The sequence below is a fragment of the Folsomia candida genome, unplaced genomic scaffold, assembly GCF_002217175.1.
Source record: "Folsomia candida strain VU population unplaced genomic scaffold, ASM221717v1 Fcan01_Sc008, whole genome shotgun sequence".
Lineage (NCBI taxonomy): Eukaryota > Metazoa > Arthropoda > Collembola > Entomobryomorpha > Isotomidae > Folsomia > Folsomia candida.
In genome coordinates, this window is record NW_019091200.1 from 1,343,833 (window position 1) to 1,371,709 (window position 27,877).

At 39.8% G+C, this 27,877-nt stretch overlaps 5 protein-coding genes across 5 annotated transcripts; 1 reads left to right on the forward strand and 4 right to left on the reverse strand.

The window, feature by feature from the left end:
- Positions 1-1,564: 1,564 nt before the first annotated feature.
- Positions 1,565-3,113, forward strand: LOC110853153. Its single transcript, XM_035854670.1, has 4 exons — positions 1,565-2,031; positions 2,116-2,447; positions 2,524-2,647; positions 2,748-3,113. The coding sequence occupies exons 1-4, from the start codon at positions 1,569-1,571 to the stop codon at positions 3,023-3,025; spliced, it is 1,197 nt and encodes a 398-aa protein (XP_035710563.1). The 5' UTR covers positions 1,565-1,568; the 3' UTR covers positions 3,026-3,113.
- Positions 3,114-3,189: 76 nt separating this feature from the next.
- LOC118436488 lies at positions 3,190-7,502 on the reverse strand. Its single transcript, XM_035854669.1, has 8 exons — positions 6,821-7,502; positions 6,167-6,408; positions 5,668-5,770; positions 5,495-5,582; positions 4,951-5,230; positions 4,721-4,881; positions 4,126-4,256; positions 3,190-4,045 (listed from the first exon to the last, which is right to left on the reverse strand). Exons 1-8 carry the CDS (start codon positions 6,948-6,950, stop codon positions 3,789-3,791), a joined length of 1,392 nt encoding a protein of 463 aa, XP_035710562.1. The 5' UTR covers positions 6,951-7,502; the 3' UTR covers positions 3,190-3,788.
- A 786-nt stretch (positions 7,503-8,288) lies between these two features.
- On the reverse strand, positions 8,289-11,376 carry LOC110852930 (vacuolar fusion protein MON1 homolog A). The gene is made up of 7 exons (XM_022101106.2): positions 10,814-11,376; positions 10,461-10,735; positions 10,186-10,383; positions 9,858-10,101; positions 9,574-9,752; positions 9,347-9,467; positions 8,289-9,259 (listed from the first exon to the last, which is right to left on the reverse strand). The coding sequence occupies exons 1-7, from the start codon at positions 11,126-11,128 to the stop codon at positions 8,699-8,701; spliced, it is 1,893 nt and encodes a 630-aa protein (XP_021956798.1). The 5' UTR covers positions 11,129-11,376; the 3' UTR covers positions 8,289-8,698.
- A 225-nt stretch (positions 11,377-11,601) lies between these two features.
- LOC110852994 (trichohyalin) lies at positions 11,602-14,462 on the reverse strand. Its single transcript, XM_022101189.2, has 2 exons — positions 12,568-14,462; positions 11,602-12,403 (listed from the first exon to the last, which is right to left on the reverse strand). Exons 1-2 carry the CDS (start codon positions 14,281-14,283, stop codon positions 12,278-12,280), a joined length of 1,842 nt encoding a protein of 613 aa, XP_021956881.1. The 5' UTR covers positions 14,284-14,462; the 3' UTR covers positions 11,602-12,277.
- Positions 14,463-15,545: 1,083 nt separating this feature from the next.
- On the reverse strand, positions 15,546-26,659 carry LOC110853155 (adenylate kinase isoenzyme 5). Its single transcript, XM_022101397.2, has 9 exons — positions 26,540-26,659; positions 25,996-26,292; positions 25,358-25,500; positions 23,708-23,852; positions 23,586-23,650; positions 23,329-23,517; positions 22,575-22,955; positions 21,810-22,022; positions 15,546-16,065 (listed from the first exon to the last, which is right to left on the reverse strand). The coding sequence occupies exons 1-9, from the start codon at positions 26,559-26,561 to the stop codon at positions 15,859-15,861; spliced, it is 1,662 nt and encodes a 553-aa protein (XP_021957089.1). The 5' UTR covers positions 26,562-26,659; the 3' UTR covers positions 15,546-15,858.
- Between the last annotated feature and the right edge of the window lie 1,218 nt (positions 26,660-27,877).

Genomic DNA, 27,877 nt, shown 5'->3' on the forward strand with positions numbered 1-27,877 from the left:
AGGTATTTTGACCAGCAAGAAATGCAAGGCGCAAGAAACAACGTCCCGTCGCCCCATACGGCGCTTGGCTAAATGCCGCATATTTCTTGCACTTTCTCCCAGTTTCTTGCACCTCGCATTTCCTGCATTACTTGATTTGCAGTGAGAGAAATGTAGCAAACCCGCAAATGGTCTTAATTAATGGCTTATGCTAATTAATCTGTAAGTACCACAGGTTCCACAGACTGCTTGTAAAGACACGGGAAAAACTGACTGTTGAGAGGAACGTCTGTGCTGTTCTGGTACGGCGTCGCAGGCAATGGACGCATCTCGACGAACTGTCCAAACCCGGAAAACTCGTCGCTGCTGACTTGAATGACGACCGCCTTGGTTTTGAAACTGTGGTCGGAATTGATGACGTGCAAGGGGAGTTCGTAGTGGATCCAGTTGTGGAGAGCGTGGTCCTCGCCTTGAATCGCGTACACGGCAGGGGTCGCATTCAGCTGGAATGGGAGGACATGCAAACACTTGGTGTTGAGGGGTTTGATGAAAAGTTCGTCGCGGGGACGGAAAAAATGGAAGGGTTCCGGGTTTTTGGAGAGATAGAATGGGAGGCAGAATTTTTCCAGGATAGTTTTGGACGAGGAAATTTCAGCCGAGATGATTAACACGAGAAGCCAAGAGGAGATTATTGCAGGACGCATTTTTGTGAAGGGATTCAAGTGAGAGGGACTGCTTGCAAAAAAATAACTATACAAATTGTCGGAGAGTGAGAATTGAGGTCTCTCAGCGTATGCTATCAGATTTAGTATCAACCGATCATAAATGTAATTTATTTAGATTTGCAAAAGACGCCATCTCACAGTGCGCAGTTTTTGCGGAGATATTTGCATCCGAAAACGGGCTATAAAGTTACCTTCCATTTACTTCGCGTTTCCGCCTCTTCGGATGGAAATATCTCTGCTAAACGTGCCCATTAGCAGATAGTGTCATACTAATTAAATTTGTGATGGATTGACACTAATTTTGCCAAAATCTGAGAGCATACGCTGGGAGACGAGAGGAGAATGCGTCCCTTGTTGATTGGACTGACCTCGAAATATAATACCACGATTGCTTGACATTAAGTATCTAGGTAACTCTTGGGTCTTTTATTCTTTTATAGATTGATAAAGTGTCAAATCAGGGTTGTTAATGAGACAGTAACTTGATAAGTTACTTATCAAATTATTGTCTCTTTAACAACCCTGGTGTCAAATAATCTTGGTTTGAGAATGTTGATTGTGCGAACAGAGAAGAATTTTCGTTTTTGGTGATGAACGAAATTTGGAAATCGGAAGGACTGACAATTTGTAAAATTAAATCATTTCATTGGTGATTACTGATTTGATTAGTGGGAGTTGAGTTGGACGTTAGTTATTAGTAGTGATTTAGAAGCAACTCAGTACTGGTTCGTTGGTGGACAAGAAATTTGGACACAGGGTGACGTAATTGCGAAAAAATTGTACTTATTTGACAATATTAAACAGTTTAAATAGTCAATTACGCTTTTTGAATATTCACAGATCTGGAGTCGCTGTCATCTCATCATGACAAATTTAGACCGAATGACGGCTTCCGAACTTCGTGAGAAATTATTGGAGCATGGATACGACATCCCCTCCTCGATTAGTAAGGACTTTATGGTGAAAAAGTTGAAGAAAGCGATGGAAGAAAAGAAAAAGACTTCGACAACGCTTGGACCTCAATCGACGGGAAATGCGACTGGTGGTCGGAAGACTCCGCCACGAGCAGTCGTTCGCCCTACTGCTCCAGAGATATCTGCCCCCACCACCACGCCACCTCGAACTACAAGGATGTCAAGTTCTCGAAATAATGCGAGGCAATCTGTTGGTGGGGTGGTGTCTAACAGTGACCTGCCGAATGAACCACTACGTCGAAGTACTCCGGCACGAAGGGGAGGGTTAAAAGCCACTCGCCATTCTATTTCAAATATTCCACCGGTGAGGGTGAGGACGCCGCCGAGGAGTATTGTTTCATCATCCAGACGAGGTAATTGTGTAGTACCACTACTAATTATTTTACACATTTCACTCTTTTAATAATATTGACTTAAACAAAATACGAATTATACAGAGGTGTATCAAGAAGACGATAACGAAGAAGATGACGAAGAACCAATGTCACAAGACAGCAGCGCTGTCGGATTCTGGTCGCAACAGCAACAACAACCGACACAGCAAATTCCGACAAGATCATCCCTTCGTCCCTCACCTCTCAAACGTGTAAGACCAAGTGACAGTCCGAACCACCAAACGCATTCTTTATTTGGAAATGCTACCACAGAGGCATTAATGTCATCTATGGACTCGTCAGGATTTGTGAAAAGGCAATCTTCAACTATAAGTTATTCGAGTCCGTCAACCACTTCGAAAGGAAGGTTCGGACTTATTGTGAACGGGAGAAAGGTATCTGACCTGATTAAATATTTTTAATTAATATAATCATCACTATTTTAATTGTTAATAAAAACTGTGTTTTTAGATACAAACTGATTGTATTCCGAATGACGAGTTGAATCCAAACAAATTCATATTCAATATTCCAGACGCGGATTCCGTAAAGATTATTGTGGTATTTCTACCTGAAAGTGAACAGTTCACTCCTGGTTCGTCAATTATTCATAATTAATTATGTTAGGTAGGAGTATCGGTAATTAGAAGTGAACTATCGATCTTAGATCGCATGTCTATTTAATTTCTACACAGGTACTGCGGGACAAATCTGCTTTGGCTGGCCTGACGAACGAAACGAGATCAAATGGCATATGCTGGGACATATTTCAAATATTCGGCCCTCTGCCATCTTCGATATTAGTGATTTTAAGCAAGCCATCGTCCCCGCCGCTGGAAATTCACGTTTTTCTTTCGGAGGCTTTTCTTTTGGAAACAACAATACCCGAGGACCCACTAATGCTCAGATCGGAATATCAATAGAATCCTTACAAGTCGTCGCATCATCAATGCATCCTCAAGTGCAACTTTAAACCCCATAAATTTCGAATATCCTCATAAATCAAGAAACCTAAACTTTCTAGGAATACTAAATTTCAGCCTTAAATCTTTGTTAACATAATAAAGACCTGTATATAAAAAAATAGGGTCAGGATTTGGTACTCAAACTCAAACTGTATGTACGGAGCTGTTCACCGGTGCGGAGAAAGCATTAAATATCATGAAATAGATAATTAAACTCTAATCATTCATTTATTCCTTATTAGTTTAGTCACCGTTTGGTTTCTGCTAAAAAATATTGTATCACAATTTTTAGCAAGCTTGCAAAAAATTATAGCCATTCGCAGATTTTCTTCCCGAATGGAGATTGAATTGAAATTGAAAGTGATGTTTAGGATAATAGTATCCGGAAGATTGCATGGCGAGTGCTCAATTAATTTTTACTTTAGTAGACTGTACGTATCTTAAATTTAACTGAAATTATAATTTACAAATTTTCAGGTTCAAACAAATTTTGTCCAAGTGGTCACCGATCTCTCAAAGTTCATTATTGACATCCCACAAGTGTCAAATAATCTTGATATAATACTGCACGACACACATTTTCAAATTAGTGAATTTTGGTTGCCACGGAATTTATTCCACATTTGAAACAAAACAATTTACCCAAGACCGCACCACGCTAACATTTTCACGAAAGGTATTTCAATCAATTTTCAATAACACAACAAAACATTTATCAAAAATTGAAAAACAACAAAAAAATATGCCGAGATGATATCACTTTTGTTTTAATTATTTCTTTTCTCCTGCAGAACCACGTTCTTCTCGCCCTTTCTTCATCTTCTTCCTCTCCTCCTTGTCCAACTTTCGAGCATAGTCTGTCATCTCGTTCTCCAACTGCTTGTTCTCACTTTCATGGAGAAGCTTCTCGTACCGGTAAATCACTGCCCACGCGGCCTGCTTCAACCTCTCGGCTCGAGCCTCTTCATAGTACTGCTTTCGAATTTGACTCTTCCTGCAGTAATATCCCAGCACTACGAGAACCACCCCTGCAATTTTAATAAGGAATTTAATTATTTAAGATAGTTAATATTTTACGTCAAATGAGATGATGCGATGCCTTTCTTACACAAAATGGTGAACCCCACGAACCAAATTAGTGATAGGAACGGATCCAATTCCGTCGCTTTAGGAAGCGATACTCCGAACAATGTATAGAACGGGCATTCATCATCAATTGCGACAGCCAAGAATACCAATCTGAAGAAAATTAATACCACAATATTCAGAGCACTTTTATTAAGTGGGGTCAGCCGTTTATTGTGATTATTTTGTTTGTCCGTCCCTTTGTGGTTAGAATATCTCTCGAACGCCGAAACACAATCAAATGCCATTTGCGCCGTTGTGCTTCAAATTTTTAGTTTTCAGCCGAGTTCGAAAATGGGATCAATCGGACCACCCCCCACTGCGCGTGGGGATGTGGTTCAAAATTAAATTTAGCCTTAATTTCCATATGGGGTGTCATTTTAAAGGTTTCAATGTCACTTCGAGATCAACGACGTCAATATTTTTGACCTCTGACCAACCCATGGCCGTGAGGACGAGGTCAGAGCCATCAAATAAATAATTTTCAGGCTGTCATTTTCCATTTTATTGTATGACGCCACATTTTTATCTTCGTTTGACACGATTTAATAAATTACTAACTGTAAAGATTTACGTACACTTTGGGACGTCGATTGTCTCTCGACCACTCCAACGTATTCATGGTCTTGTTGTACTTGTTGTTCATAATTTCATACTCCTCATTCTCCCAGCCCGTCCTGGTCACGTTCCACGTCTCGTTACAAGGCTTGTAGTTGGACTTGTTCCAAATGTGCAGTGGCTAAAAATCGTATAAATTTCCATTGCAAAATTTACATACTTTTGAAAACCCTAACTTGGCACTACGTACATTTGGACTGTGGACTCTCTGCGTTGGACGAAAATTAGCTTTCCACTCCTTCACAAGACTTTCGCGTCGTTGCGGCGGATACAGGCACCCACTCTCCTTCGCCGTCTTATCATATTTGAACCCGGACGCACCAAATATTTCGATGAGGATGTAACTATTGTTGTACTTCAGGCCGAGAGACGTGTTCTTGTTCATGTCCTCGGTCAAAATTCTCAAATCGGGGGCAAAATGGTCGTCCTGATATGGCTCGAGAGGACAGCCAAACGTGGTGTAATCGTACCTACAAGAATAACAATGACATGATAAATATGTGTAACTTATAATTGAGGTCTCCCAATGGATGCTCTCCGATTTTAAACAAATTAGTGTAAATCGATCACAAATTGCGAATGACACGATCTCCCAATGGGCACGTTTGGCGGAGATATTTGCATTCGAAGAGGAAAAAATACGGCTTAAAGTTGACAATTTTTACACTTTTCAAATTTACTGCGCGTTTTCTCCTCTTCAGATGCAAATTGCCTAATCGTTAATCGATCCGTACATGATTAACAATTTGCCGTTGTCTCCCATTCGAACAAAGTCTGGGTCGTCCTCCAACCAGAACGCCGCCATGTCGGGGTCGAACTGATCTGTAATCAAATTACAAGTTAGCACCACATTTGTTTACAATTTAACGTATGTAAATAATTACACCTTCACGGCATATGTACACACCTCGCTCTAATTCATACTCGAAATTTTTGACAAAAGTCTCCTTGCATTGACGTCGATATTCTTCCTCGTGAGCCAGCATTATCTTTTGGTCACAGCCAATTGTCTACAGTACAAATTTAACTTAGAACTTGATGATTCATTGTCAAAAATTTTGACTCAAAATCAGCACATTTTGATTCATTTCTCGGCTCTGGGAATTTATTTTAAAATTTTGGACAATACATTTATGGAGCAAGTCTTTGCCAATTAAATAAAATATACGAATTCAGATTTTGACTCATTTTTAAGGAAGAGAACAAATCTTCAGAAAAATTTCAACTCATCAAAACTGACCTAAAACCGCCGTTCAATCAACTAACTGAACACAAGAATTTTAAAATAAATTGCCAGACTCGAGAATTGATTAAAAAAGTGTTGATTTTGGTGATGAGTCATCGAATCCTACGTTAAATCATGTTTTGAAATAAATGGCCACACATATCGCAGCATTTCTACGTACCTTTGGAGGAGGGCAAGCAATGACTTGGACATCGCACTTTGCCGGAGACTGAAACATCATGACAACGTCTACAGGAAATTTTGGCGGACCATCTGGGTCTCCATCTCCGTCGAAACCGGTGCCCAAGTCGGCGAGCGATGTTCCGTAGGGGGCATGAACTCCTTCCATCCGTTCATGACACTCGAGCCAATGTGGCGCTTCGATGGGCATCGCGTTATCCACGGGTAAGTCAGATACCACGTCTGGAAGTAAATAAAATATTCTTCATTGTTGTACGACACGTTAACGTAGGACTCGATGACTTATCGGCAAAATCAGCACATTTCTAGGCTCTGGGAATTAATTTTAAAATTCTGGACGAAAAATTTGTAGTCTGTAAATTAATTAATAAAATGGCTGTATGTTTTTTTAACCAGTTTCGATTATTTCCAATTTTGCCAATGCTTCTTTAATTTGAGATCTCCTTCAAAAACGGTCAAAATCTGGAATGTATATTTTTTAAAATTTGCAACTTGCACTACAAAATTTGTCGTCAGAATTTTTAAATACATTTTCGGAGTCGAGAAGTGATTATTTAAAAATGTGTTGATTTTGAAGATTTTGGCGATGAGTCATCAAGCCTTACGTTAAGGACAAGATATTTATAAGACGGACATGTCCAGGTGGAGTTTGGACACGGGGGACACGGTTCTGTCGAGTTGTTGGGTGGATGTTGACACTCCTCAGCTTCCACCACGCTGCGTCCAAGTAGCAGGGTCAAAATTACTTTCACTGCGAGGATCATGTCGAGTAAGGTCACCTTACTAAGGTGGGAAAACGACTTGCAATAATGAAAATGTTAAGCGTTTCTTCGTTCTTGACAATTATTTGTTTATTTTATAGAAGATCAAATTGATCCTGCTCTCTTTGCTCTAATGTTCAGAGAGAAAGGAAAGGACATGAATTTGCTACTGCATGGTTACCGAAGAGAACTAGAAGGAAAGGAAGGCATATTTTGTGAAAGAGAATTTTTGTAATTTGAACAAATTTTTTTGCATGATCTACAGATAAGCCATAACTGTTCATTTCATCTCACCACAATCCACAAAACCACAATCCACAAACCTTTCCACAAACTACAATCCACAATTCCACAAACCACAAACCTGTCCACAAACTACAATCCACAATTCCACAAACCACAAACCTGTCCACAAACTACAATCCACAATTCCACAAACCACAAAAAAATGTTGTACACTTTCCACACCACAGTCCACTTTGTGGATCCACACTTTGGTTTGAACAGCTACATATGCTAATTACTAGTAATTATGTATACATAATTAAACACGTGTTTCAGAATTCTTCATAATGCTCAGTTGCAACGAAGTTATAACGTTATACGTGAGCGACAATTAGCATTTTTACAGCGAAATTTTAAGATCCGAATTCCCGCTTACGGATTATAACATGGTTTTCAGTGTGCATTTTGAAAAATCATGAAACGTGTGTTTAACTAGTTATCTAAGGCTATATCATGGATTCACAAGAATGCCTCAAAACTTAACCATAACTATAAACTACAGACCTGTCCACATTGTGGACCAGTCTGTGGTTTTGTGGATTGTAGTTGCGGACTCCACAACTACAATCCACAAACCACAAACTTTTCCACAAACTACAATCCACAAATCCACAAACCACAAAAATATCGTGTCCACTTTCCACACCACAGTCCACTTTGTGGATCCACACTGTGGTTTGAACAGCTCTGATCTAAGCGAAATCTAAAATATTAAGGTTTTAAACTGCATTTTTAGCTGAATAATTAGTTCGGCGTTATATGTACAAATGCTATTTTTAAATGAATGATGGATGGGCCAGAACGGGTACCTATATTTATGCCGATTTTTCCCCAATCCTCAAAATATGACAGTACGCCAATGACATTGTAATTTTACTGGTCTAGTCGTTTACCTTGAAGAAAGAACATGAGATGGATGATGTAGCAGCACGAATGTCATCAAATCTCCGGATGATGCAGTCCTTAGTGCGTTGTCATCACTAATCAGAGGATAAAGTTCCTGGAGAACTTTGCATACGCCGAGCAAAAGAAAATATTAAGTTAAAATACGGATAATATCGGTAACACGGATTCATAAGTCTTTATTTCTAACTTCTAACAGTTCCATTAATTTAATACAAGAATTGTGATACATAAATATTAGTTTATAAATCACACCAGTCAAATGTGGACGCTTCTAACAAATATTGCGCTTGAAAATTCGTAAAACTTTCTTGTTCGGACGACGAAAAACATTCATTTTATCGGACAAGGTTAACTATTCAACTATCGCTCCTACTTCATAATAAATTACTAATAAAACTATCACAATCTGCTTATTTTTTGGGAAAATTGTACCCGTTCTTAGTCCGTCCTATAAATTTGTTGTGATCGTATGAAAATTCATTATAAATTGTGACGTGTCATTTCTTCATTTCATGGCAAATATGTTATCGTCGAGTCAAGTACTTGAGGAAAGGCCAGTCTCAAAAGGTCGGTGAATTCATAATGAATATACGATCCTCTTCTTTTTTCACCCATTTTCGCAACTTGTTGATGGCATTGATAGCTGCAGATTTCTTAACTAACGGCTCAAAAGTGACGTAGAGTTCGAAAGTCGAGGTAAGCCAGCCCAACCAGTTTTCCGTGTCGTCCACCCAGTAGATTAAACTGACGGGGCGAGACCGGTCATGAAGCCTGGAATGGATTCGGTAATATTTGGAGTAAAGTCTTTGCAGCTCTTCGGACAAGTCGGGGGGCAAATAATGAGGAGCACCTGTACCACCGGCACAAGTACTCGAACTGCTTATACTGGAAATGGACAGATTTTGAAAAGAGTTTTCATTCCCGGTTGTCGAATTTAAGTCTGGTAATGATGACGACCCGTTGATGTAGGGCGCTTCTAACGCTGGTGCCATGAACTGAGCTATGGAACGATTCTTGTAAAGAAAATGTCGAACTTCAGGTACATTCACGAAGGACATTGTCGGCCAATTGTTGTTCATGGAAGCTATGATCGCTTCTAAGCAGTTGTGACGCTTCAAACGCTGGAAAGCAAATAATAATGATAATAATTTAATAAATAGATCATTTGAATTCAACGATTATCTGAATTTACTTAATTATTTATTTACCTCCACAATCCTATGCTTGGCTTCGGAAAGGGCGTGGAAGGAGTCTCGATTCACAGTCAGTAAAACTAGGCAGGCTTGGCACTCGTCAGATAGATATGAAACGTGGGCGTGAACAAATCCCCTGCAATGTACAAATAATTAAATTAAATTAATAATTGGATTACACGGAGTTGCATGCCTAATAAGGTGATTATCTTGTTTTTATGAACAATGTAAGTTTGACTTACGTAGCATCAAATCTGGGCAGGCACAATGGACTCCAGATTTCCGCAGTTTTAAATGACTCGGAGGCATCGATGAAGTTAATAATGATGTGCAAGTCCATTGGATGCATGAAGCATTTTTTCATCCTAACCAAACTTACCAGTTGGTTATTGGCGAGTAAAATGGCAAACACGACGTCTTGCTGAAAATAGAAAAGTATTTAATTTAAATTTATAATGTAACCCGTCGTCAGAGTTTGCAGTAGAAAAAAATATTCCAACGAGTACTTGTAAATTGTTAATAATACCTTGAGCTTGCTCAGTGTCTGAGAAATGGTTGTGCTAATTGTGTCCCTCACCGAGGTCGCTAATGGAAGACAACGAACCGCTCCAAGAATAAAACTTGGATCGGATTCTACCAAATTGCACAAGTTGTACAGCAGTCGTTCAGACCCGGAAAGTAGTCGTCTTAAGTCGTAATTTCGTCGTTTCTCGAAAATTTGAAGTAGTTGTTTCAACGTTAAGACGCTGACGATTTGGTTGTACACATACCTTTAAGAATAGAGTTAATAAAAATTACTAAACAATATACAATGAGTAATTATTAACCTGTGTAACAACAACTTGAAAGCTTACATAAGTTGAGTCTGAATTTGAGCCACGGATTCGCCCAGATTCGACACGCAGACCAAGATTAGTGGCGCTTTCAAGAAGAACACTACGATTGTTCCACCCATTCGTATAGATCGAATGGAGTCACCCGAATCTTGAACAAATGACACTAACGCTTGCATAACTCCAAACAAGGTAACCAACTTTTCTTCATTTCCGTGTCTATATAATGATGAAAAGGACACAGACATTCAAAAATAAATTACTCACTTGTAAAGTATATCGTGTTAATTGAGTACCTTGAGAATATCGGCTTTCCTGATTCGCTTAGAATGAATACGTGTCGCTTTTGTCCCTTCCAAATGGCATTGATCCCACCATCCAGTCCTTCCTCCTCAGAAATCATGGACGTGTTTAGACTCCCCCCACTCCCAAGCACGTTTTCCATCGTACGATGGAGAACGTCATCATTTTCGCTCTTTTCAAGGTTAGAAATATTATTCCCGTTCCAAAGTTTGTCCTCTTCTGAGCCTGTGGTGGCGACTGAAATGTCGTCGAATGCTCTTGTGAGTTCCTACAAATGGAATTTATGACAATATGTAACTACAAACATTGAATTCCAGCGTGTAGAATTTCTATGCAAAAAAATTACCAAATTTAGCCTTTCGTCTTCTTCTGTTACTTTCTCTTCATCATCACATTTTTTCACGCAAGATAGTGCGGAGCCGTCACTCGTATCTCCCCCTCGATCTTCTTCCGGGACACTGTCCTCCCTCATTGGCGATGATTTTTTGCCCGTTGGACTATTAAGTATCTGAGAATGTGATGACGATGCTTCTTCGTCATCTGTTATGAACAACTTTTCTCCACTGGACTTTCTCTTCTTGTCTGAAGCAACAATTTCTTCCCTGGTTTCTTTATCCATCGGGATTTCAGAGCAACTGCTTAAAGTGGTCGAGGAAGCCATTATATTCTAGGTCCCCAGTCCCCACCCCAAAATAATTTTGAACTTGTCACGAGAAATAAATTTATATTTTTAACAAAATTATTTGTCTTTGTCTCAATCTCCACTATTAAAGCACTATTAATAAGTCCATAATTCTTAGTAAACTTTAATTATTATCTCACATAAACTTTAACTATTGTAGTTTACTTGATTGATCACATGATCGTTTACACAATTATGTTTTGTTTGGAATAGTTTGGCTCATGAAAATATTATTTTGATGAGAAATTCGAAACTCCCCCAAGACCTGGGGAACATTGGACGACTCTTCACTCTTTGGAATGTTGGTGGAGAAATTGAGACATTGGGAAATTGAGACAAATCTGAAATTCATCTTTGCAAAATTCGCGTTAATCCTATTTTTAAAATGAAGCATAAATTTAATGACTTTATGCACTTTGCTCATTTGGAATTCAAAGAAGGTCTCATTCCACTTTATTTTATATGCTGCAACATTTAATAATTTATTCTCAATAGGTCTGGGGACTAACCAACCGTTTGTGACACATTGTGAATCAAGCTGGTTGGCTAGTTTACTAACTAATTGACAGGTTAGAGTTACACATAGGTTTCTATATTTCTGAGTTAAATGAATAGTGTACATTTGCATACGTAATTAGTATATTTAATTCTGGATTAATAATTCTAAAGTAATAATTTCGAATATTTAGAATTCGTTGTCTTTGTTCAGCTACTTTTAGTTTTTGTCTATTTATCTCCATGATTTGAGTACATAGTTTGACAAAACTAGAGAACTTTAACTTATTAGTGATTATTATTTAATTCAATAAATCAACAGAGAGCTTTACTTGAAGAAAGTAAATGGCATGTGCCTTATTTAACTAGGAAATATAATCTTCCCATTGAATTTTCTAAACATGAAAATTTTGCATGTCAATTTCTTGCAGAATTAAAACTGCTCTCCTATTCTAAAATACAACACAGTTCGTATTTTGTGATTTCTAATCACTCACTATTATTAGAATAATTAGAATTTAAATGCTTAACAGTTAATGGCTGGCTACACAATTGAGACTTTTTTGGGAATTTAAAACACACATTAAAATCAATATTTTTATAGTTTGGGGACAAATGATGAGTGGTTTTGGTTTAGTCGACGGCTAACTTCTTGCCGGCACCACCGTTGGCGTGGAGCATGAGGAGGGCAGCCCCACCAAAGACGAGGCTGGACCACTGGTCACTCCATCCTCCCAGACCCGCAACTTTCTCCTCGACCTTTAAAGTAATCAAGGTTAGGATTAAATAAAGTCATCAGATGGGTCTTCACTCGGTAACTTGCGCCAATGTTATAATTTAACTATGGCGCAAATTACCAAGGAGTGAAGTATAAACACACTTTATTCCGTGAAAGTTATGAAATTAATAATTTATGTACTTACGCCAATAAACACATCTTTGCCAATGGGAAGATCTCTCGTGGCCCAGGATCGGCGGTCATCTGCGTTCTTTGGGGCCAGAAGTGCAACTGTGCGTCTCAACTCGTCACCAATTCGGGACCCTTCTTTTTCAGACAGTCGAACAGACTCGAGGGCGTCAGTGCGGAAGGTTTTATCCTCTCGGACGAGTCGTCGTGATTCTTGGCGTCTCGTATTCTCGTCAGCAAGTCGACGGGCATCTTGACGTCGCTCGGTGTTACCGTCTTCACGGACAAGTCGTCGCTCCTCGCTTCGCACGACGCGTCTGTTGTTCTCGTCGCGAACAAGGCGTCTCGAATCTTGTCGTCGTTCGCTATCGTCATGGACGAGTCTTCTGGAATCTTGTCGTCGTTCGCTGCTCTCATCGCGAACCAATCGTCGGGCTTCTTGTCGTCGTTCGTTACCGTCTTCACGAACAAGTCGTCGTTCCTCGCTCCTAACTAATCTCCTGTTATTCTCGTCTCGAACTGATCGTCGGGCATCGGTTCGTCGCTCATTGTCATCTCGTACCAGTCGTCGGTTATTTTCGTCACGGACGAGTCTCCTGGAATCTTGTCGTCGTTCGCTGCTCTCATCGCGGACCAATCGGCGGGCTTCTTGTCGTCGTTCGCTGCCCTCTAATCGCCTCTCCTCGCTCTTTACAACGCGTCGATTGTTGTCGTCACGGACCAGTCGGCGGGCTTCTTGTCGGTCTCCGTCCAGCCGCCTTTCTTCACTCCTCACGAGGCGTCTGTTATTCTCGTCGCGAACAAGGCGTCTCGAATCTTGTCGTCGTTCGTTATCGTCACGGACGAGTCTCCTGGAATCCTGTCGTCGTTCGCTGCTCTCATCGCGAACCAGACGGCGGGCTTCTTGGCGTCGTTCATTACCGTCTTCACGAACAAGTCGTCGTTCCTCGCTCCTGACGAGTCGCCTGGCATCTTGTCGTCGTTCGGCGCTCTCATCGCGGACTAATCGCCTCTCCTCGCTCCTCACGAGTCGTCGGTTATTGTCGTCACGGACCAGGCGGCGGGATTCCTGTCGGTTACCGTCGTCACGGACCAATCGCCTTTCTTCACTCCTTACGAGTCGTCGGTTATTGTCGTCACGGACCAATCGGCGGGCTTCTTGGCGCCGGTCGGTGCTCTCGTCGCGGACCAATCGTCTCTCCTCACTCCTCACAAGGCGTCGATTGTCGTCGTCACGTACAAGTCGTCGCGCTTCTTGGCGTCTGTCGCTGTTACCGTCTTCACGGACCAATCGCCTCTCCTCGCTCCTGACAGCTCGTCGATTGTTGTCGTCACGGACAAGTCGGCGGGCTTCTTGCCGGTCACCGTCGTCACGGACCAATCGTCTTTCTTCGCTCCTTACGAGTCGTCGATTGTTGTCGTCACGGACCAGTCGTCGGTCACCGTCTTCTCTGACCAATCGTCTCTCCTCACTCCTCACGAGTCGTCTCCCATCATTCCGCTCGTCCCTGACAAGTCGTTGACGGTTGCTGTCACCCAGAGAAAATCTGCTTTCACCTTCCTTCTCGCTGCCTTGTATGGTTCTGGCGAGACGGATAAAATTTCTGCGTTCGGAAATTTCTCTCCGCTGTTCCAAAGCTTCGCCTCCGACCGCGCCGAGACTGGCGAGGAGGACGGTTCCCACGAGAAGAAACCCCAGGTGCAGGAGAAATGGGGAGAAACTCTTCTTCATTGCCACCAAAAAGATGCTCACTTGTCGTCGGGGGAGGTGGATGCTGGGTCCAAGTAGAAGAAGGAAGAGGTTGCTTTTGGGGAAATTGAGACTTTTTTTGGATGGAGGACTTTTGTACTTTTCGGGAAGTTGAGACTGTTTTACTAGTTGTTGGTTTCTCCTCTGAATGATGAGACTTTCACTGGGAGACGAACCCTTTTATACGATTTGGAGTCTAAGGAAAGTGACGCAAGTTGAAAACTGACGCATTTCAGATTCGAAATCAGCACCCTTCTCTCTGATTCAATTGGTGACCATCGAAGGGGAAAATTCATCCCATTACAGGAAAGGGAAGAAGTTATCTTGTATTTCCATACTTTATGGTTTAGCAAGCCACGCAAAGAGGCAAACTTTCTCCATTCAGCTAGTATGGATACTGTTTAAGGCAAACTTGATAATTTGTTCTCGGCTCCGACACCAACCAGTCAATCAGTGTTTCGGGTGAAAGCAACCACTTGCACGAAATAACGGGAAGAAAGTGGTTTCTTGCAGCGGTTTTGACCTGCAAGAAATTCACCGGCGCAAGAACTACGCTCCGCCGCTATTCGTTCATAGGGCGCGTGGCTTGATGGCGCATATTTCATGCACTTTCTCCCAGTTTCTTGCATCCCTCATTTCTTGCGTTTCTTGCTCTTCAGTGCAAGAAATGTGCCAAACCCACAAGAAACGAAACCCTGCCCTCAATCTGTAGTGTAGGCCACTTTAATGCCCTGCATACATATTTGTGAGGGTATAGATTGTCATATTGATCATTCCTTGGAGTTGGAGGTGACCCCGAATAGCGCTCGTGTATGTAAATATGTTGCTAAACACGTGGGCGTCAAGCAAACAACTGCTTTCTGCGTCACCACCACAATTCTTATTGTTCGAGAAGCTAGTTTAAATTTAAATTGGGCACAAGACCACGAAGACCAATAAATTCATTTCTAAACCAACCCATCCAACCGGATGTGATTCGAGTTATCAACAAGTTGCAGGATGAGGAGGAGGGTAAAACGGGTAGATCGGGTCGTTTCACTTTCACTGGAAATATGTAAGTTTCACTCCCCTTAAAGCGAACCGGGTGTAAGGAAAATACGCCTTAAAAAATACATGATCCATCTATTCATAGCCTTGAAAATGCTACACTTTCTCCATGCTAAAATAAATAAGCTCTCGCAAGCCTTGTGTAACACGATTTCAATATTTTTAAAAAAATCTGTGCTGTACTTTGCTATTTTCCATAAAAAATACATTCCCCTTTATTTTCTTAACCATAAATATTTACAATTATTTATGCATATACTCATAAAATACAAACTCACTCGTTCCGATCCAACCATTTGCATATTTTCATACAAGTACTTATTACAAGTGAGAGAGAGAAGAACAAATGGAAAAAGGTACAACATTTCATTTCATTAAATGGAGAGACTTTCACCACCACTTAATTAGTGTAAATATTTAGTTAACGTACAAATTATAAAGTACTGAAATTTTGCACATTTTGTTACATATCCACCGGGACGACCTGCATCACAATTTTGACCAAAACTATCACTCAGAATTTTGCTGAACTTCGTTATACATTCCGTTAATCGTGTCCGTGGATGGTTTCCTTTTTTCCAGTGGGGCCACGCCCAGTCGGTTGTTTGTCCGCTTATTCTGTTCATCACGGTCATCATCATAACTGTCAATTATTGAGCCTAACGTCTCATTAAATTCTTCCACGATCCTGCCCTTGTCCTCCAGGTCACCGTCAATCTGTGGGACACAAAAATACGACATCGATAACCCATCAATCGATCCAAGGATAATTACCAGCTTAAAAAATCAATTTATAATGTTATGATCCAGCTCTTTAACGTATGTAGGACTCGATGTCTCATCACCAAATCACTAAAATCAGCAATTTTTAATCATTTTTCAGCTCTGAGAATTTATTTTAAAATAGACAATAAAATTGTAGTTACGAAATTGATTAATAGAATTAAACCAGTTTCAACGAGTTCCAATTTTTCTGAAGGGTTCTTAAACTTGGGATCTTTTTCAAAAACTGTAAAAATGTGGAGTGTATATTTTTAAAATCTAGTGTTTAGCCCGAGTGAGTCTGCTTCGAAATTTTTATCAAATGACCCGTACCAACTACTATTCGCAAACATAAAAATGTTTCCGTAATCCAGCATAAAAAATTTCAGCTTATTTGACTAATTTCAAAAACTAGTATGGGTTCTCTTGGCAAAAAATCTTAAAATTTACTTCATATTTCTTAATCTGATCTAACCCTGAGGATAATTTTGGTCGTCTACGAGCGTTTTATGAAACCAGCGGGGGTGACCCTACTGGGTCCTTCAAAATATGTAGTAATTGGGTCGTTACGACATTGTACTTTCACTTTAGTGCACAATTATGACCATTATTATTATTATTATTATGACCATTATTATGACCGAATATTAGCTACCAACTTTTAAAATAGCAACTTTTAGACAGCGGTGTGGGTCACCCTCTTGTTCCACTTTGCTCGCTTTTAATTTCATATAAGTACTTTCATAAGAAGCTATGTACTCATAATTTTTGAAATATTTACAAATCTTGTCCCGTAACAACCATTACCAGTGGGTAATGGTAGTTAACTTTAACATTCTGAACTTCCAAGCTGTATGTAATTATCCAGAAGTGGTTTTTAGCCTCCATATCAAATTTCAACTCGATATGAAGGTTTCAAAGAGTCAGAATATAGGTCACTCTAGTTGCACTTTGCTTACTTTTAACTTCATATTCTTTCTTGAGAAGCCGTTAAGTATTTATCACCGTACCGAATTTCATCTTTTTAAGACCATTTCTAAAAACCGGTATGGGCCACATCCTAGGGTCACTCCACATAAAAAAATTACCAATTTCGCTTCATATTATTTTATTAGGAGCCATGAGCAACTTCAATGCCAAAGGTTAATTCCTAAACTTTTTAGCTCGTTTCCGTGGAGTGAATGTATTAGGATTATGTAATGAGGTTGTCCAAGGATGGGCCATCTTTTAAAAATTATTAAAAATTTTCGAGTTGGGGACAGGCACGCATTTTTTGGCGTTGTCACCCGTTGTTGGGTGAGTGAGAAATTATTTTTCGGTGGACTTTTTCATTTCTAACTCGAATGCATATTATGTGATATTGATGACCACTTCTGCCCCCGATAATTTTGTATACAGGGTGGTTAAAATGTCACGCCACAATGGAAAATTTTTCAATGGGAAAAATCCCTAAATCCCCATTAGTTACAAGATTTTGGATTAAGATTTTTATAATTATTATCAAAACTGGTGGAAAACTGATGACGAAATTCTTAGAACATTGAATTTTAGAGACAAAATTTCGGTAACTAATGGAAATTTACAAATTTTTCCCATCGAAAAATTTTCCATTGTTGCGTGACATTTTAACCACCCTGTATTTCTACACTTATTTGTATACATATTTTTATGAAGATAGCGACCACAACCAGGAGGATAATTCGAGTTCCAGATAAAGAAATGTTTATTTATCTTTAAAAAAACTTGACAAAAATTGACATCCTCATGATTTTAAAAACTTATACCGTTAACAACTCATCTTCGGTATCAGCAGGAGTGGTTTCTGAATCTGCACCAGCAGCTGCTACCTCATCAATTACAAAATCTTCCAGAACTAAATTATCCTCCTCCTCTTCGTCCTCCAGGTCCACCGTTATCGTGGGAGTGATAATTTAATAATGAAAATTTTGTCAAGTTTTAGACAAATGAAAATTTTTTCTCCGGAACTCGAATTATCTACCTGGTTGTGCTCTTTATAAAAATATGCATATAAATACGTGTACAAATATATAAAAGTATCGGGGACAAAAATGGTCATCAATATCACATATGTAATATGCAATCGAGTTAAAAATTAAAAGCAGTCCCCAGAAAATGTAGCAAAAATAATTTTTAAAATAATTTCTCACTCACCCAACAATGGGTGACAACGCCAAAAAATGCGTGCCTGTCCCCAACTCGAAAATTTTTAATAATTTTTAAAAGATGGCCCATCCTTGGACAACCTCATTACATAATCCTAATACATTCACTCCACGGAAACGAGCTAAAAAGTTTAGGAATCTTGGGTTAATACCGTCCAAGGGGTTTTTTTCGGCCTGAGCGAAAATTTATTTTTTTAATTTAAAGTAAAAACTCCGTTGGTAACAAAAGTGCAATAAATGTCAATACATAGCCCGAGTCAGGACTTATGGAAGCGTTATGTCTGTATGTCTGTTCGTGAACACGATAGATCTAAAATGGCTTAACCGATTGACTTGAAATTTTCACCATTTGCTTATTGGACAAACTTAAGAAGCGAGTTTGAAGAAGAGCCAAATAGGTCAAGCAGTTGACCAGGTCGGGGTAACATAGGTCGGGTAGTAGAATATTCGGAATGGTCGTAGAAGGCTGACATTCGGAGAATTAATAGCATTTGAGTACTAAACTAAAAATGGCTATAACGACCAAAGCATTTTTTTGAGGGACCTTTAAGGGTGACCCACACTGAAACTGGTACCAGGAGGCTGAAACTTGGCATGACACTACAGGATTTAAAAATTAAAGGTCAATTTCTAAGATTTTTGCTATGGGATAGAACGGGGTGACCCTCACTGTTTTTTTGAAACTGATCGAACAGTAAACATTAGTATTCGCCGTTGGAGCATAAGCGTTATCTTCGTCTAAGGAATTCATACATAGTTCAAAAACAGCTAAGTTCAAAAACTAACTAACTTCAAAAAATAACAAAGTCTGTCAATAAATACCGAAATTTTTCCCTCGTTCACATTAAGATAGCCACTTATAATAAAAACAAAAATGGTGAACAGTGGACAATGTTTTTTGAGTGGATAGTGGATACTGAAATTGGAAGCTATGATTTTGACGGCCCAGTTGTAAGTTATCCGAGTAATCGAATCCCTAGATGTTCTCAAGAGACACGGTGGGAAAAATTACAAAAATATCATCTTTTAGGGATGATAAGCACGGTGACAAACCAACCCGCTAATCGATTGGTTGTCAACAACCAATCAGAAATAAATTGGGATTGTGGTATGGCCTAAGCATGTTGGTTTTTCACCGTGATGATAAGATTTTCAGGATCGAAAAAATACTCCGGGGACGAATGAATCTTTTTTTCGAACCTGCAAATCATATCCAGATCGGATTTATACGCACCTGAAACCAGACAACCCAAGTGCGCAGTTTTTTTTTAATTGTCGTTATTTTCGGTCTTATATTACGTGGATTAGGGTAAATCGAGTGGGGAAAGTCGATTCGTGCTTTTTACCTCAACCGCATAAACGAAGACCTATACCGACGAGGTATAGGTCATGGCGAGGTCATGACGAGGTCATGGAGCTGGCTGTTACGCTCCTGGAGTCTATTCTATTCGAAAATGGACGTTGGACTTTCAATATGTCTAAATTCTGGCACCCAAAGCAGAAGTTATCAAAATTGGGCATCAGGACAATTTTTGAGATTTTTTTCCCTCTCAACAACTGCTTTCTGTAACACCCGATCCGATTTTTCTGTACTGCGACTGCGACATATGATTAAAGTTGGAGATGAAGGCATAATCTAAACCCTACAAAATTCTAGAGGTTAAAAAGGCAGAGCTTCTTGATCTGAATATGTCACACCCAGAAGATTCCCAAGGTTCGTCTTTTAACTGAATTGTATATTTGAGATAAATCAGGTGGATATAAAATTTCAAGTCAATCGAGTAAATATTACGAAACCTAATAATCAATTTGTCGATAGATGGACAAACATGATTACACGCGCTCGTGCTATTGAAAGTAGTCTATGAAGTAATTTTCTCCCAAGGAGAATTCGGGAGAAAATAAGTTGTTAACGACAACAAAATGGTGGAAAATGGGGTGGATTTTCCAATAAAATACAAAAATCATACCGACTTTGGGGGGTTGGTTTGGGTCGACCCCAGTGGAGCCAAATATTCTTTTTTGAGTATGTTATGTAATATGCCCTGAAGTTTGGATTCTAAAAAAAGCTAAATTTGGCTCCACTGGTATCGACCCTAATCAACCCCCCAAAGTCGGCCGGTAAAACATGCTTATCATTTATAAATCTTTGAGCTGGATTGGATGATTTTCAAAAATCGGTATGGGTCACCCCCTCGGGTCCCTCCAGTCAAAAATTTTTCTAATTTCAATTCATATTCCTCAATTAGACACCTCAATGCCAAATTTCAGTTTTCAACAACGATTTTGGTGCATAATACCCCTCCCACCCAGACGACTTCCATCGGTAGGATGAGTTTAACGAGAGTTATCGTAAGACGGACGGACGGATATGATGGTTCCATAAGCCCTGGCTCGGGCTAAAAAGTTGGCAACGACTTGTTCTCCAAATTGGTCGTCCAGAATTTTTAAATAAATAAATAAGTTCCCAGAGCCGAAAAATGATTAAACATGTCCGGAATTTGACGATGAGTCATCGAGTCCTACTACGTTTCAAGCAAAACTACATAAATTGTCGGTTTGGCTTAAATTCTCCGAAATGCGATCGTTTAATTGTTTCACAGCAGCATGAATTTTGCAAGGAGAACTCTTAGTAATTTTATAGTAGTTAGTTTGGCTAAAGTGAAAGCATTCGGGTATTTAAGTATCTGGCAGGGTAAATAAATAAGTAAGTGGGGACGTGTATCATCATCTTCATCAAAACCGTCCCTATGGCACCCGGGTAAATAAACAGAACCACCACACATGCACAACTACCATTACGACATCAATTTTCCGTATAAAAATTTGTGGCTTGGCTGGCTGCACCTGTTACCATTGAAGAGAGACAGCTTTTGGAGAGGAGACGGAAGAAGAATGGATGTCATTGACCAACTTGATTGTCTCATTATTCTGTCATGACGAGACAAAGGTTGATGAGCCACCACCAAAAAAAGTCCAAAGGGAGAAAGTACAAACTGCGGGCAGTTTGCACTTTCTCCGATGTTTTTATGTGTACATACTCTGGGTGGCAGCTAGCAAAGTATGACTTATTGTACACCCACTCGACAAATACCCAGTGTTTCGGGTGCAAGTAACCACATGCAAGAAATGTGAGGTGCAAGAAACTATACTTCATAAGGCACGTGGCTAAATGGCGCATATTTCTTGCACTTTCTCCAAGTTTCTTGCACCTCGCATTTCTTGCATTTCTTGCTTTCCAGTGCAAGAAATGTGGCAAACCCGCACGAAATTAAACACTGCAAATATGCATCACGCAAAATTTCCCTACGTATTTATATCCACATACGTACACGATTAGCCTACTTGATCGACTATCTTGACCTCAAGCCAACACCTACTTGACAAATATCGCACGAAATTTCCCTATATACATGATTAGTTTGCTTGACTATGTATGTATCTTGACCTCAACCGACTGCATAAATTATTAGGCACACACAAATTTGCAAATTTACATAACCTCCGCCCACTCACAATATGGAGTCGATGCTGGTCATCCAAAACCTTTAATGTCGGTAGCGTCACGGTTCTATAAAGTTGGAGACGTTTCTTGACCGCGGCCGAATTGAGGTCGTCCTCTCTGTGCTGAGATAATCGGTTGTTCGCCCTCTGACCCAAACTCCGACCTAGCTCGACTTCCGAACAGTCCACGAGAATGCAGGGTGGAGGTGGCGATACGCCGGGAAACTATGTAACATGTAAATTAAACACCAAACTTTCACCTAAGTAAGTAATCAGAGGGCGGATATGTATTTGCGGAAAATTGCTGAAATGTGTATTTAATATTTACGAAGAAAATCCCAAAAATATTTGCAAAGTATGTACATAAGAAAGTAAAATATATTACGTATATACTAATATACCCATTACTAATATAAAGATTTCAGAAAATTTGTATTTTTGAAATTAATTCTCGGGATTTTTTTCTTGTTCAATTGCTTTCAGCAAAAAAATTGTCTCAAATCGTTGAAATATTTGCAAAATATCTCTACAAATTGTATTTTTTGAAAAAATATTTAAAAGATTTAGATATGTATTTTTCAAACAGCGGAAATATTTAAGATGTATATGTCTGAAAACCAAGAAATAATTAAGAATGTGTAAAAATATTTCGTAATTTTTGGATTTATAAAAGTTAGGGAACACATCCACAAACTTTGACCCTCGGTCGTCATCACAAAAAAAGTTGAAAATGAGTACATATCCTCCCTCTGCACATTAATTGAGTCTCTCACTCACCATGTCACGGAAGCCTTCCACCTGCTTCAGCGTTCTCGGGAAGCCGTCGAGTACGAAACACTTTTTCGATTTTGCCTTCGACATGGCGTCACGAATGAGGGCGAGGACAATGTCGTCCCGGACGAGCTCCCCTTTCACGAGGGCGTTCCTCACAGCCACGATCTGGTCGGGGGAAAGGAAGTTGGGCACTTGGTGGTTCTTGGTCTGGTGAGACTTTCCCCCCGCGTGACCATTGCTCGTGCTTCCCCCGGCCACGGCCACGATGTTTCTGAGCTCATCCCCCACACTGATCCACTCCCACCGACCTGAGTGGTGCAGGCGGACGGAGGTGGAGGACAGGAGAGACTTGTTGGAACCAGGACCCCCAATTATCCAGATCACCTGAAAAAAGAGGGAGAAAATTAAGGAGGAGAGACATCGCAAGGAAGTCTCCCAACGTATATTCTCCGATTTTGGCCTGAGAATCGAGCACAAATTGAATTATTGTGAAATTTGCATAAGGCACGATCTCCCAATGGTCACGTTTGGGGAGATATTTGCATCCAAAGAGGAGAAAATGTGCTTAAACTCGACAAATTGTACATTTTCAAAATTTACTGTGCATTTTCTCCTCTTCGGATGCAAATATCTCTGTCAAACGTGCGCATTCTGAGAGAGTGTCTTTCTAAAAGATCATATTAATTAAAGCTGCGATCGATTGACCCTACTTTAGTCAAGACCTCTATTGTGAGAAAATTGAGATATCCAAAAGTACCTTTTGTCCGACCGAGATTTGCTGAGCAATCCCCCTCGCAGCACGAGCTGGGACATCCGCTCCGGAAATGAGACTCTTCCCACCCACTCCGTTCTGCCTCTTGTTCCCAGCACCGCCACCTTTGTTGTACCCACCGGCCGGAATCGCAGCAAGGGAGGCATCAACGGCCGCCAGAAAGTCGTCGTACACCTGAAAAAAAATCATATTTTGAGAGAAAATATTTCTCTCACGGTCATCTTAATTTAGAAATTGCGTACCTCTGTCGGCTGCCTTTCTCCGTCCACCACGGTCAGCTTGTCCAGTTGGTCAAAGTACTCGGCCACTGGAGATACATGCTTTATAGTCATGAATCACACCCTATTTTATTTTCTTAACTTACCCGACAACACATTTTTCGAGTAATTTTTCAACTCCATTCTCGCCAGTTGAAGAACAGTGTCCCCCAACTGAGACCCGTATTCGATTTGCTTCTCCAAAATTCGAATATGCCAATTCAACAGAATTACGGCATCGATACGTTGAAGCTGAAATACGCAAAATTTACATAAGACCAAGATTGTCATTCTTATTAATCCGTCATCATCATCATCAGAACAATGTGTACATTTGCACATCACAACGACACACTTTTGCCAAGGCCGTACTCACCCGTACCTAAATAAACCTATTCATTATGTACACATTTACGCAGTCCTACTTTCCCTCCAGGTAAGTAAAACGGAGCACTTTCTTCCTCTGCCTCTTGGAAAGTCGAACATCGCATCATTTTTTTCTGAAACTTTTTGTTAAATCGATGGACACCGTTTTTCTCCACCTTTTTCTTCAAGTGAGATAAACTATTTTTACACTTTTTTCCCCTTTTTCTACGCAAATAATAAGTCTGTCAGATAAGAAGTGAAATGAAATGAAAGGAGAGAAGAAACTAGTCACAAGTTGAGCGTGGATCAATTAATCAACATGTGGCATGCCTGGCGTGGTGCCACTACTGCCACCTTAACAATGCCCAAGTCCTAAATTAGATTCTGAAGAATTTTCATTGTTCACAAACTTCTGGGAAGAATAATAATGTCTCAATAATGCAGTGCAGTTTTTCTTCTCTCTCGTAAAATATTTCTCGAAACGCCTCCTGCCTGCCGTGCCAATCAAGGCGAGATGTGATACCTGATGTGCTGGTGATGAAAGGGTGTATAAATTATAAGGGCAGAAAAATCTATTTCGTATAGCCCGAGTCAGGGACGGAGTAAGCTTCAAAATTTTACTCATTTATGTTCTTTCATGAGAAGTCATGAAGTATCACGGTACAGAATTTCAGATTTTTAAGGCCATTTCTGAAAATTGGTGTAGGTCACCCTCTCTTGTTAATTTTTTAAATTTTTATCTCAGAATTTTTCAAGCACTCAGTGTGCCGAATTTCAGCTTTCTATTTTGAAATTCTGACACGAAATATGCGACCCCAAACGGTCAACCACTCGACCAATTTAACTCATTTACAAACTTGCATGTACATATTTTCACCTTATTAACACCTGTGCAAAATTTGAAGTCTATCGAAAGACAGACAGACATGACAAATACATGAGCCCTCAATCGGGGTAAAAAGAAGTAGGTGAAAAAACACCTCCAGCCGAGACAGAGTGTAACAAATAGCCAATTGATATTTGATTTGATAGCCTTTTTCTTATTCCTTTGATTGGCAAAACTTTCCTTTGATTGGCACCAATCATTAAAGCCGAACTTTCTCCAACAGCGCAACTTTCCCCGCTATTATTATTATTTTGATATGATCATATCGCATAAGTAGTGACCAGAAAGAATTTTGCTAATGGTTTGTTGTGTCTCGATAACTCTTGGTGTGGTCCTTGGAGGAAAAAAGGACGAAAAAAGGAATTAAGTGACAAACGCGAGAAAAAAATTGGTTCAAGGGCAGCGAGACAAATGACAATGAAACGAGAAATGAGTTGACCATGCGGCTGGCTGGCCATTTCCCACGACGCCACCCCGAAAATAAACACGATTACTTATTACGTACCTTATTTTGATACTCCACCACATCCCGCATACTCCGAGGATAACCGCTTATCAGATATCCTCTCGCATTCACCGCCATCTTAATTTCCATTTGTAATACTTCTATCAAATTGGAGGGTGGGATGAGGCTAAAATCGTTGAGGCCTAAATATATAAATAGAGGAATTCAGAAATTAACAGAAATTTAAGGTGGACTTGTATCTGTTCTGTATCCAAGTTTTGAAATTAATTTTATGTGTCTCAACTTTCTCTTCTTTTATGTATTCAAATGGCGATTTTGAAACCTTTTCATCTCCGTGCATTTTTTACAGAATTTTTAGGTCTGCAGAGTTAGCAGGGTAGAATTCAGATTTTTTTTCTTCCGTGAGAAAATAGAAATAAAATAGATAAAAAATAATAAGCGAAAATTACACATTTTTTCATGAAAAAAAATCAAAATTATAACCCCCTAACTTAGCAAATCTAAGGATTATCGATTTTTGGATGCAATAAAATCCTCATATTGTTAAAAACGCACAAATGTGAACAGGTTTCAAAATCGTCATTTGAAACATCGACGAGGGAAAGTTGAGTCACAAAAATTCAACTTCAAAACCCGCATATAATTGAACATTAAGGTCTTTCTTATCATTTTCCCACCATTTCCGACGATATGTTGTTGGATGAGGTCCGTCATGTTGATATGAGCGAGGCCCGACCTTTCCTGCACGACGCGGTCACAATGCGTAATCTTCCCCGACCCAGGACCCCCAAGCACGAATATGATGGGCGTTCTAGGCGGCGATATCTTCTCGTCCCCACCAACCCCACCGTTCCTCATCCCGTCATTATTGTTCAGCTTGGTCGACCCCACACCACCGCCAGAGCCATCCGCACCCTTACTCGAAACAAACCTCCCGTCGGGGTCCAACAGGTCGGAAGTTATTGCTGACGTGTCTGAATAAAAAACATTTATTGGGAACAATTAATTAGGAAATTTATTGGGAAAAATCAGGTTTTTTTTATTGAATGGTTAAGTTTTTATTAAAGGTGCCGATCAAGCGTCAGTATAAGTACTACTTTTTTCAGCTTTGGACACCTGACGAAATCATGCACTCGAATATTTTATTTAAAAAATATACTTCTTAGATAAGTAAATTAAGTTGATTATAATTAAATCGTGGTTTTTGAGCTACGTGCGTACCTTTTCCCATGCAGACGCCCATAGTCCGAAAGATACTAATGGTGATAGCAATGATATCGGTGACGGTATGCTGAGCAGTGTGCTTGTTCCTCTTTCCCTTCCCATGTCCTGCGTGTGTCCAGACGAAGGGCTGGCAGCACACTAACGACTTTCACCACCACAACACACACCTGGAGTGGTTTCGAAGGATGGACAGGTAGTTGGATTGGATGGACATATACCTACCTCTATATTCGCAGGTATGGGTGATGATGATTACGTATGTATGGCGCTTGTACCTTTATTGGGGGTGTCACAGCGTATGCTCTCAGATTTTTGGCCAATTAGTGTCAATCGATCATAAATTTAGGTAGTATGAAATTTGCGAAAGACGCGATCTCCCAATGGTCACGTTTGGTGGAGATATTTGCATCCGAACGCGCAATAATTTTGCAGTGTAAAATTCATCGATTTTTAGGTGCGTTTTCTCCTCTTCGGGTGCAAATATCTCTGCCAAACGTGACCATTGGGAGATCGTATCATTTGCAAATTTCATATTACCTAAATTTATGATCGATTGATACCAGTTTGCTCAAAATCGGACAGCAACCGCTGGGAGACCTCCACTGTAAGTTACATAGTTACCTGAGTTGAATGGACATTCGCCAACAGTCCACTCTTTTTTATATCTAATCGATATTACCTATTACCTTCAATCCAATCCAAAATCCTCCTCCTCTACTCCAGTAAAGTTGTCTTACAAATTCTGTGGCTTTGGCTTTCTCTGTATGTACACGCTATTTGCATAAATACCTTATTCCTCACCACCAACCACCTAAATATGTACTCCTCCTTAACTATCTTCTTCTTCAGGTAGAATTTGGACGCTGACATCATACCGCGCGGGGTCATTTTGTATAAATATTTACGTAAAAACATTTCAATAACTTATTTATTCGAATTCTTTATGAAACCGATATCCACACAGTTTACGTCTCCCATTCTTACTTCCGGGTGTGTTCAACCCGTTCAAATGGCATAAAATAGGGATGAGACCAACACGGAAATTTGGTTTGGTTCCTTTGTAAGGTTAATTTTTAAAGTGAAAATTCCTAAACTTTTCATAAATAAGCGAGAGCAACTTGTCCCATTTTCGTTTGTATGCAATTTTTTTGCGAAGTAAACATTTCGCATGAAAAAGAAATGTCAGCATTTTAAATTTTTGCTTTCTCCAGCAATTTCAATCCATTATTTCAAACTCTGTAAGTTTAACCGCATCGGAATCATGATCGATTTAAGTAGTAACTACTTTTATTTTCCTAGTTTTTATTTCTTTCTTTCTCTTTATATTTTGACTAG

Coding starts and splice junctions, on each gene's coding strand:
- LOC110853155 (XM_022101397.2), bottom strand. CDS start 26,561: ATGGGCGTCTGCATGGGAAAAG. Junction 23,651..23,707: donor CTCGAAAAATGTGTTGTCGG/GTAAGTTAAGAA, acceptor ATGTATCTCCAG/TGGCCGAGTACTTTGACCAA. Junction 22,023..22,574: donor TGGAAGGCTTCCGTGACATG/GTGAGTGAGAGA, acceptor CATGTTACATAG/TTTCCCGGCGTATCGCCACC.
- LOC110852994 (XM_022101189.2), bottom strand. CDS start 14,283: ATGAAGAAGAGTTTCTCCCCATTTCTCCTGCACCTGGGGTTTCTTCTC. Junction 12,404..12,567: donor GCAAAGATGTGTTTATTGGC/GTAAGTACATAA, acceptor ATTACTTTAAAG/GTCGAGGAGAAAGTTGCGGG.
- LOC110852930 (XM_022101106.2), bottom strand. CDS start 11,128: ATGGCTTCCTCGACCACTTTAAGCAGTTGCTCTGAAATCCCGATGGAT. Junction 9,468..9,573: donor CTGCCCAGATTTGATGCTAC/GTAAGTCAAACT, acceptor TGTACATTGCAG/GGGATTTGTTCACGCCCACG. Junction 9,260..9,346: donor CCAAGCATAGGATTGTGGAG/GTAAATAAATAA, acceptor TTTGCTTTCCAG/CGTTTGAAGCGTCACAACTG.
- LOC118436488 (XM_035854669.1), bottom strand. CDS start 6,950: ATGATCCTCGCAGTGAAAGTAATTTTGACCCTGCTACTTGGACGCAGC. Junction 5,771..6,166: donor TTGCTTGCCCTCCTCCAAAG/GTACGTAGAAAT, acceptor TTTGTACTGTAG/ACAATTGGCTGTGACCAAAA. Junction 4,046..4,125: donor CGTGGGGTTCACCATTTTGT/GTAAGAAAGGCA, acceptor TTAAAATTGCAG/GGGTGGTTCTCGTAGTGCTG.
- LOC110853153 (XM_035854670.1), top strand. CDS start 1,569: ATGACAAATTTAGACCGAATGACGGCTTCCGAACTTCGTGAGAAATTA. Junction 2,032..2,115: donor TGTTTCATCATCCAGACGAG/GTAATTGTGTAG, acceptor CGAATTATACAG/AGGTGTATCAAGAAGACGAT. Junction 2,648..2,747: donor AAGTGAACAGTTCACTCCTG/GTTCGTCAATTA, acceptor ATTTCTACACAG/GTACTGCGGGACAAATCTGC.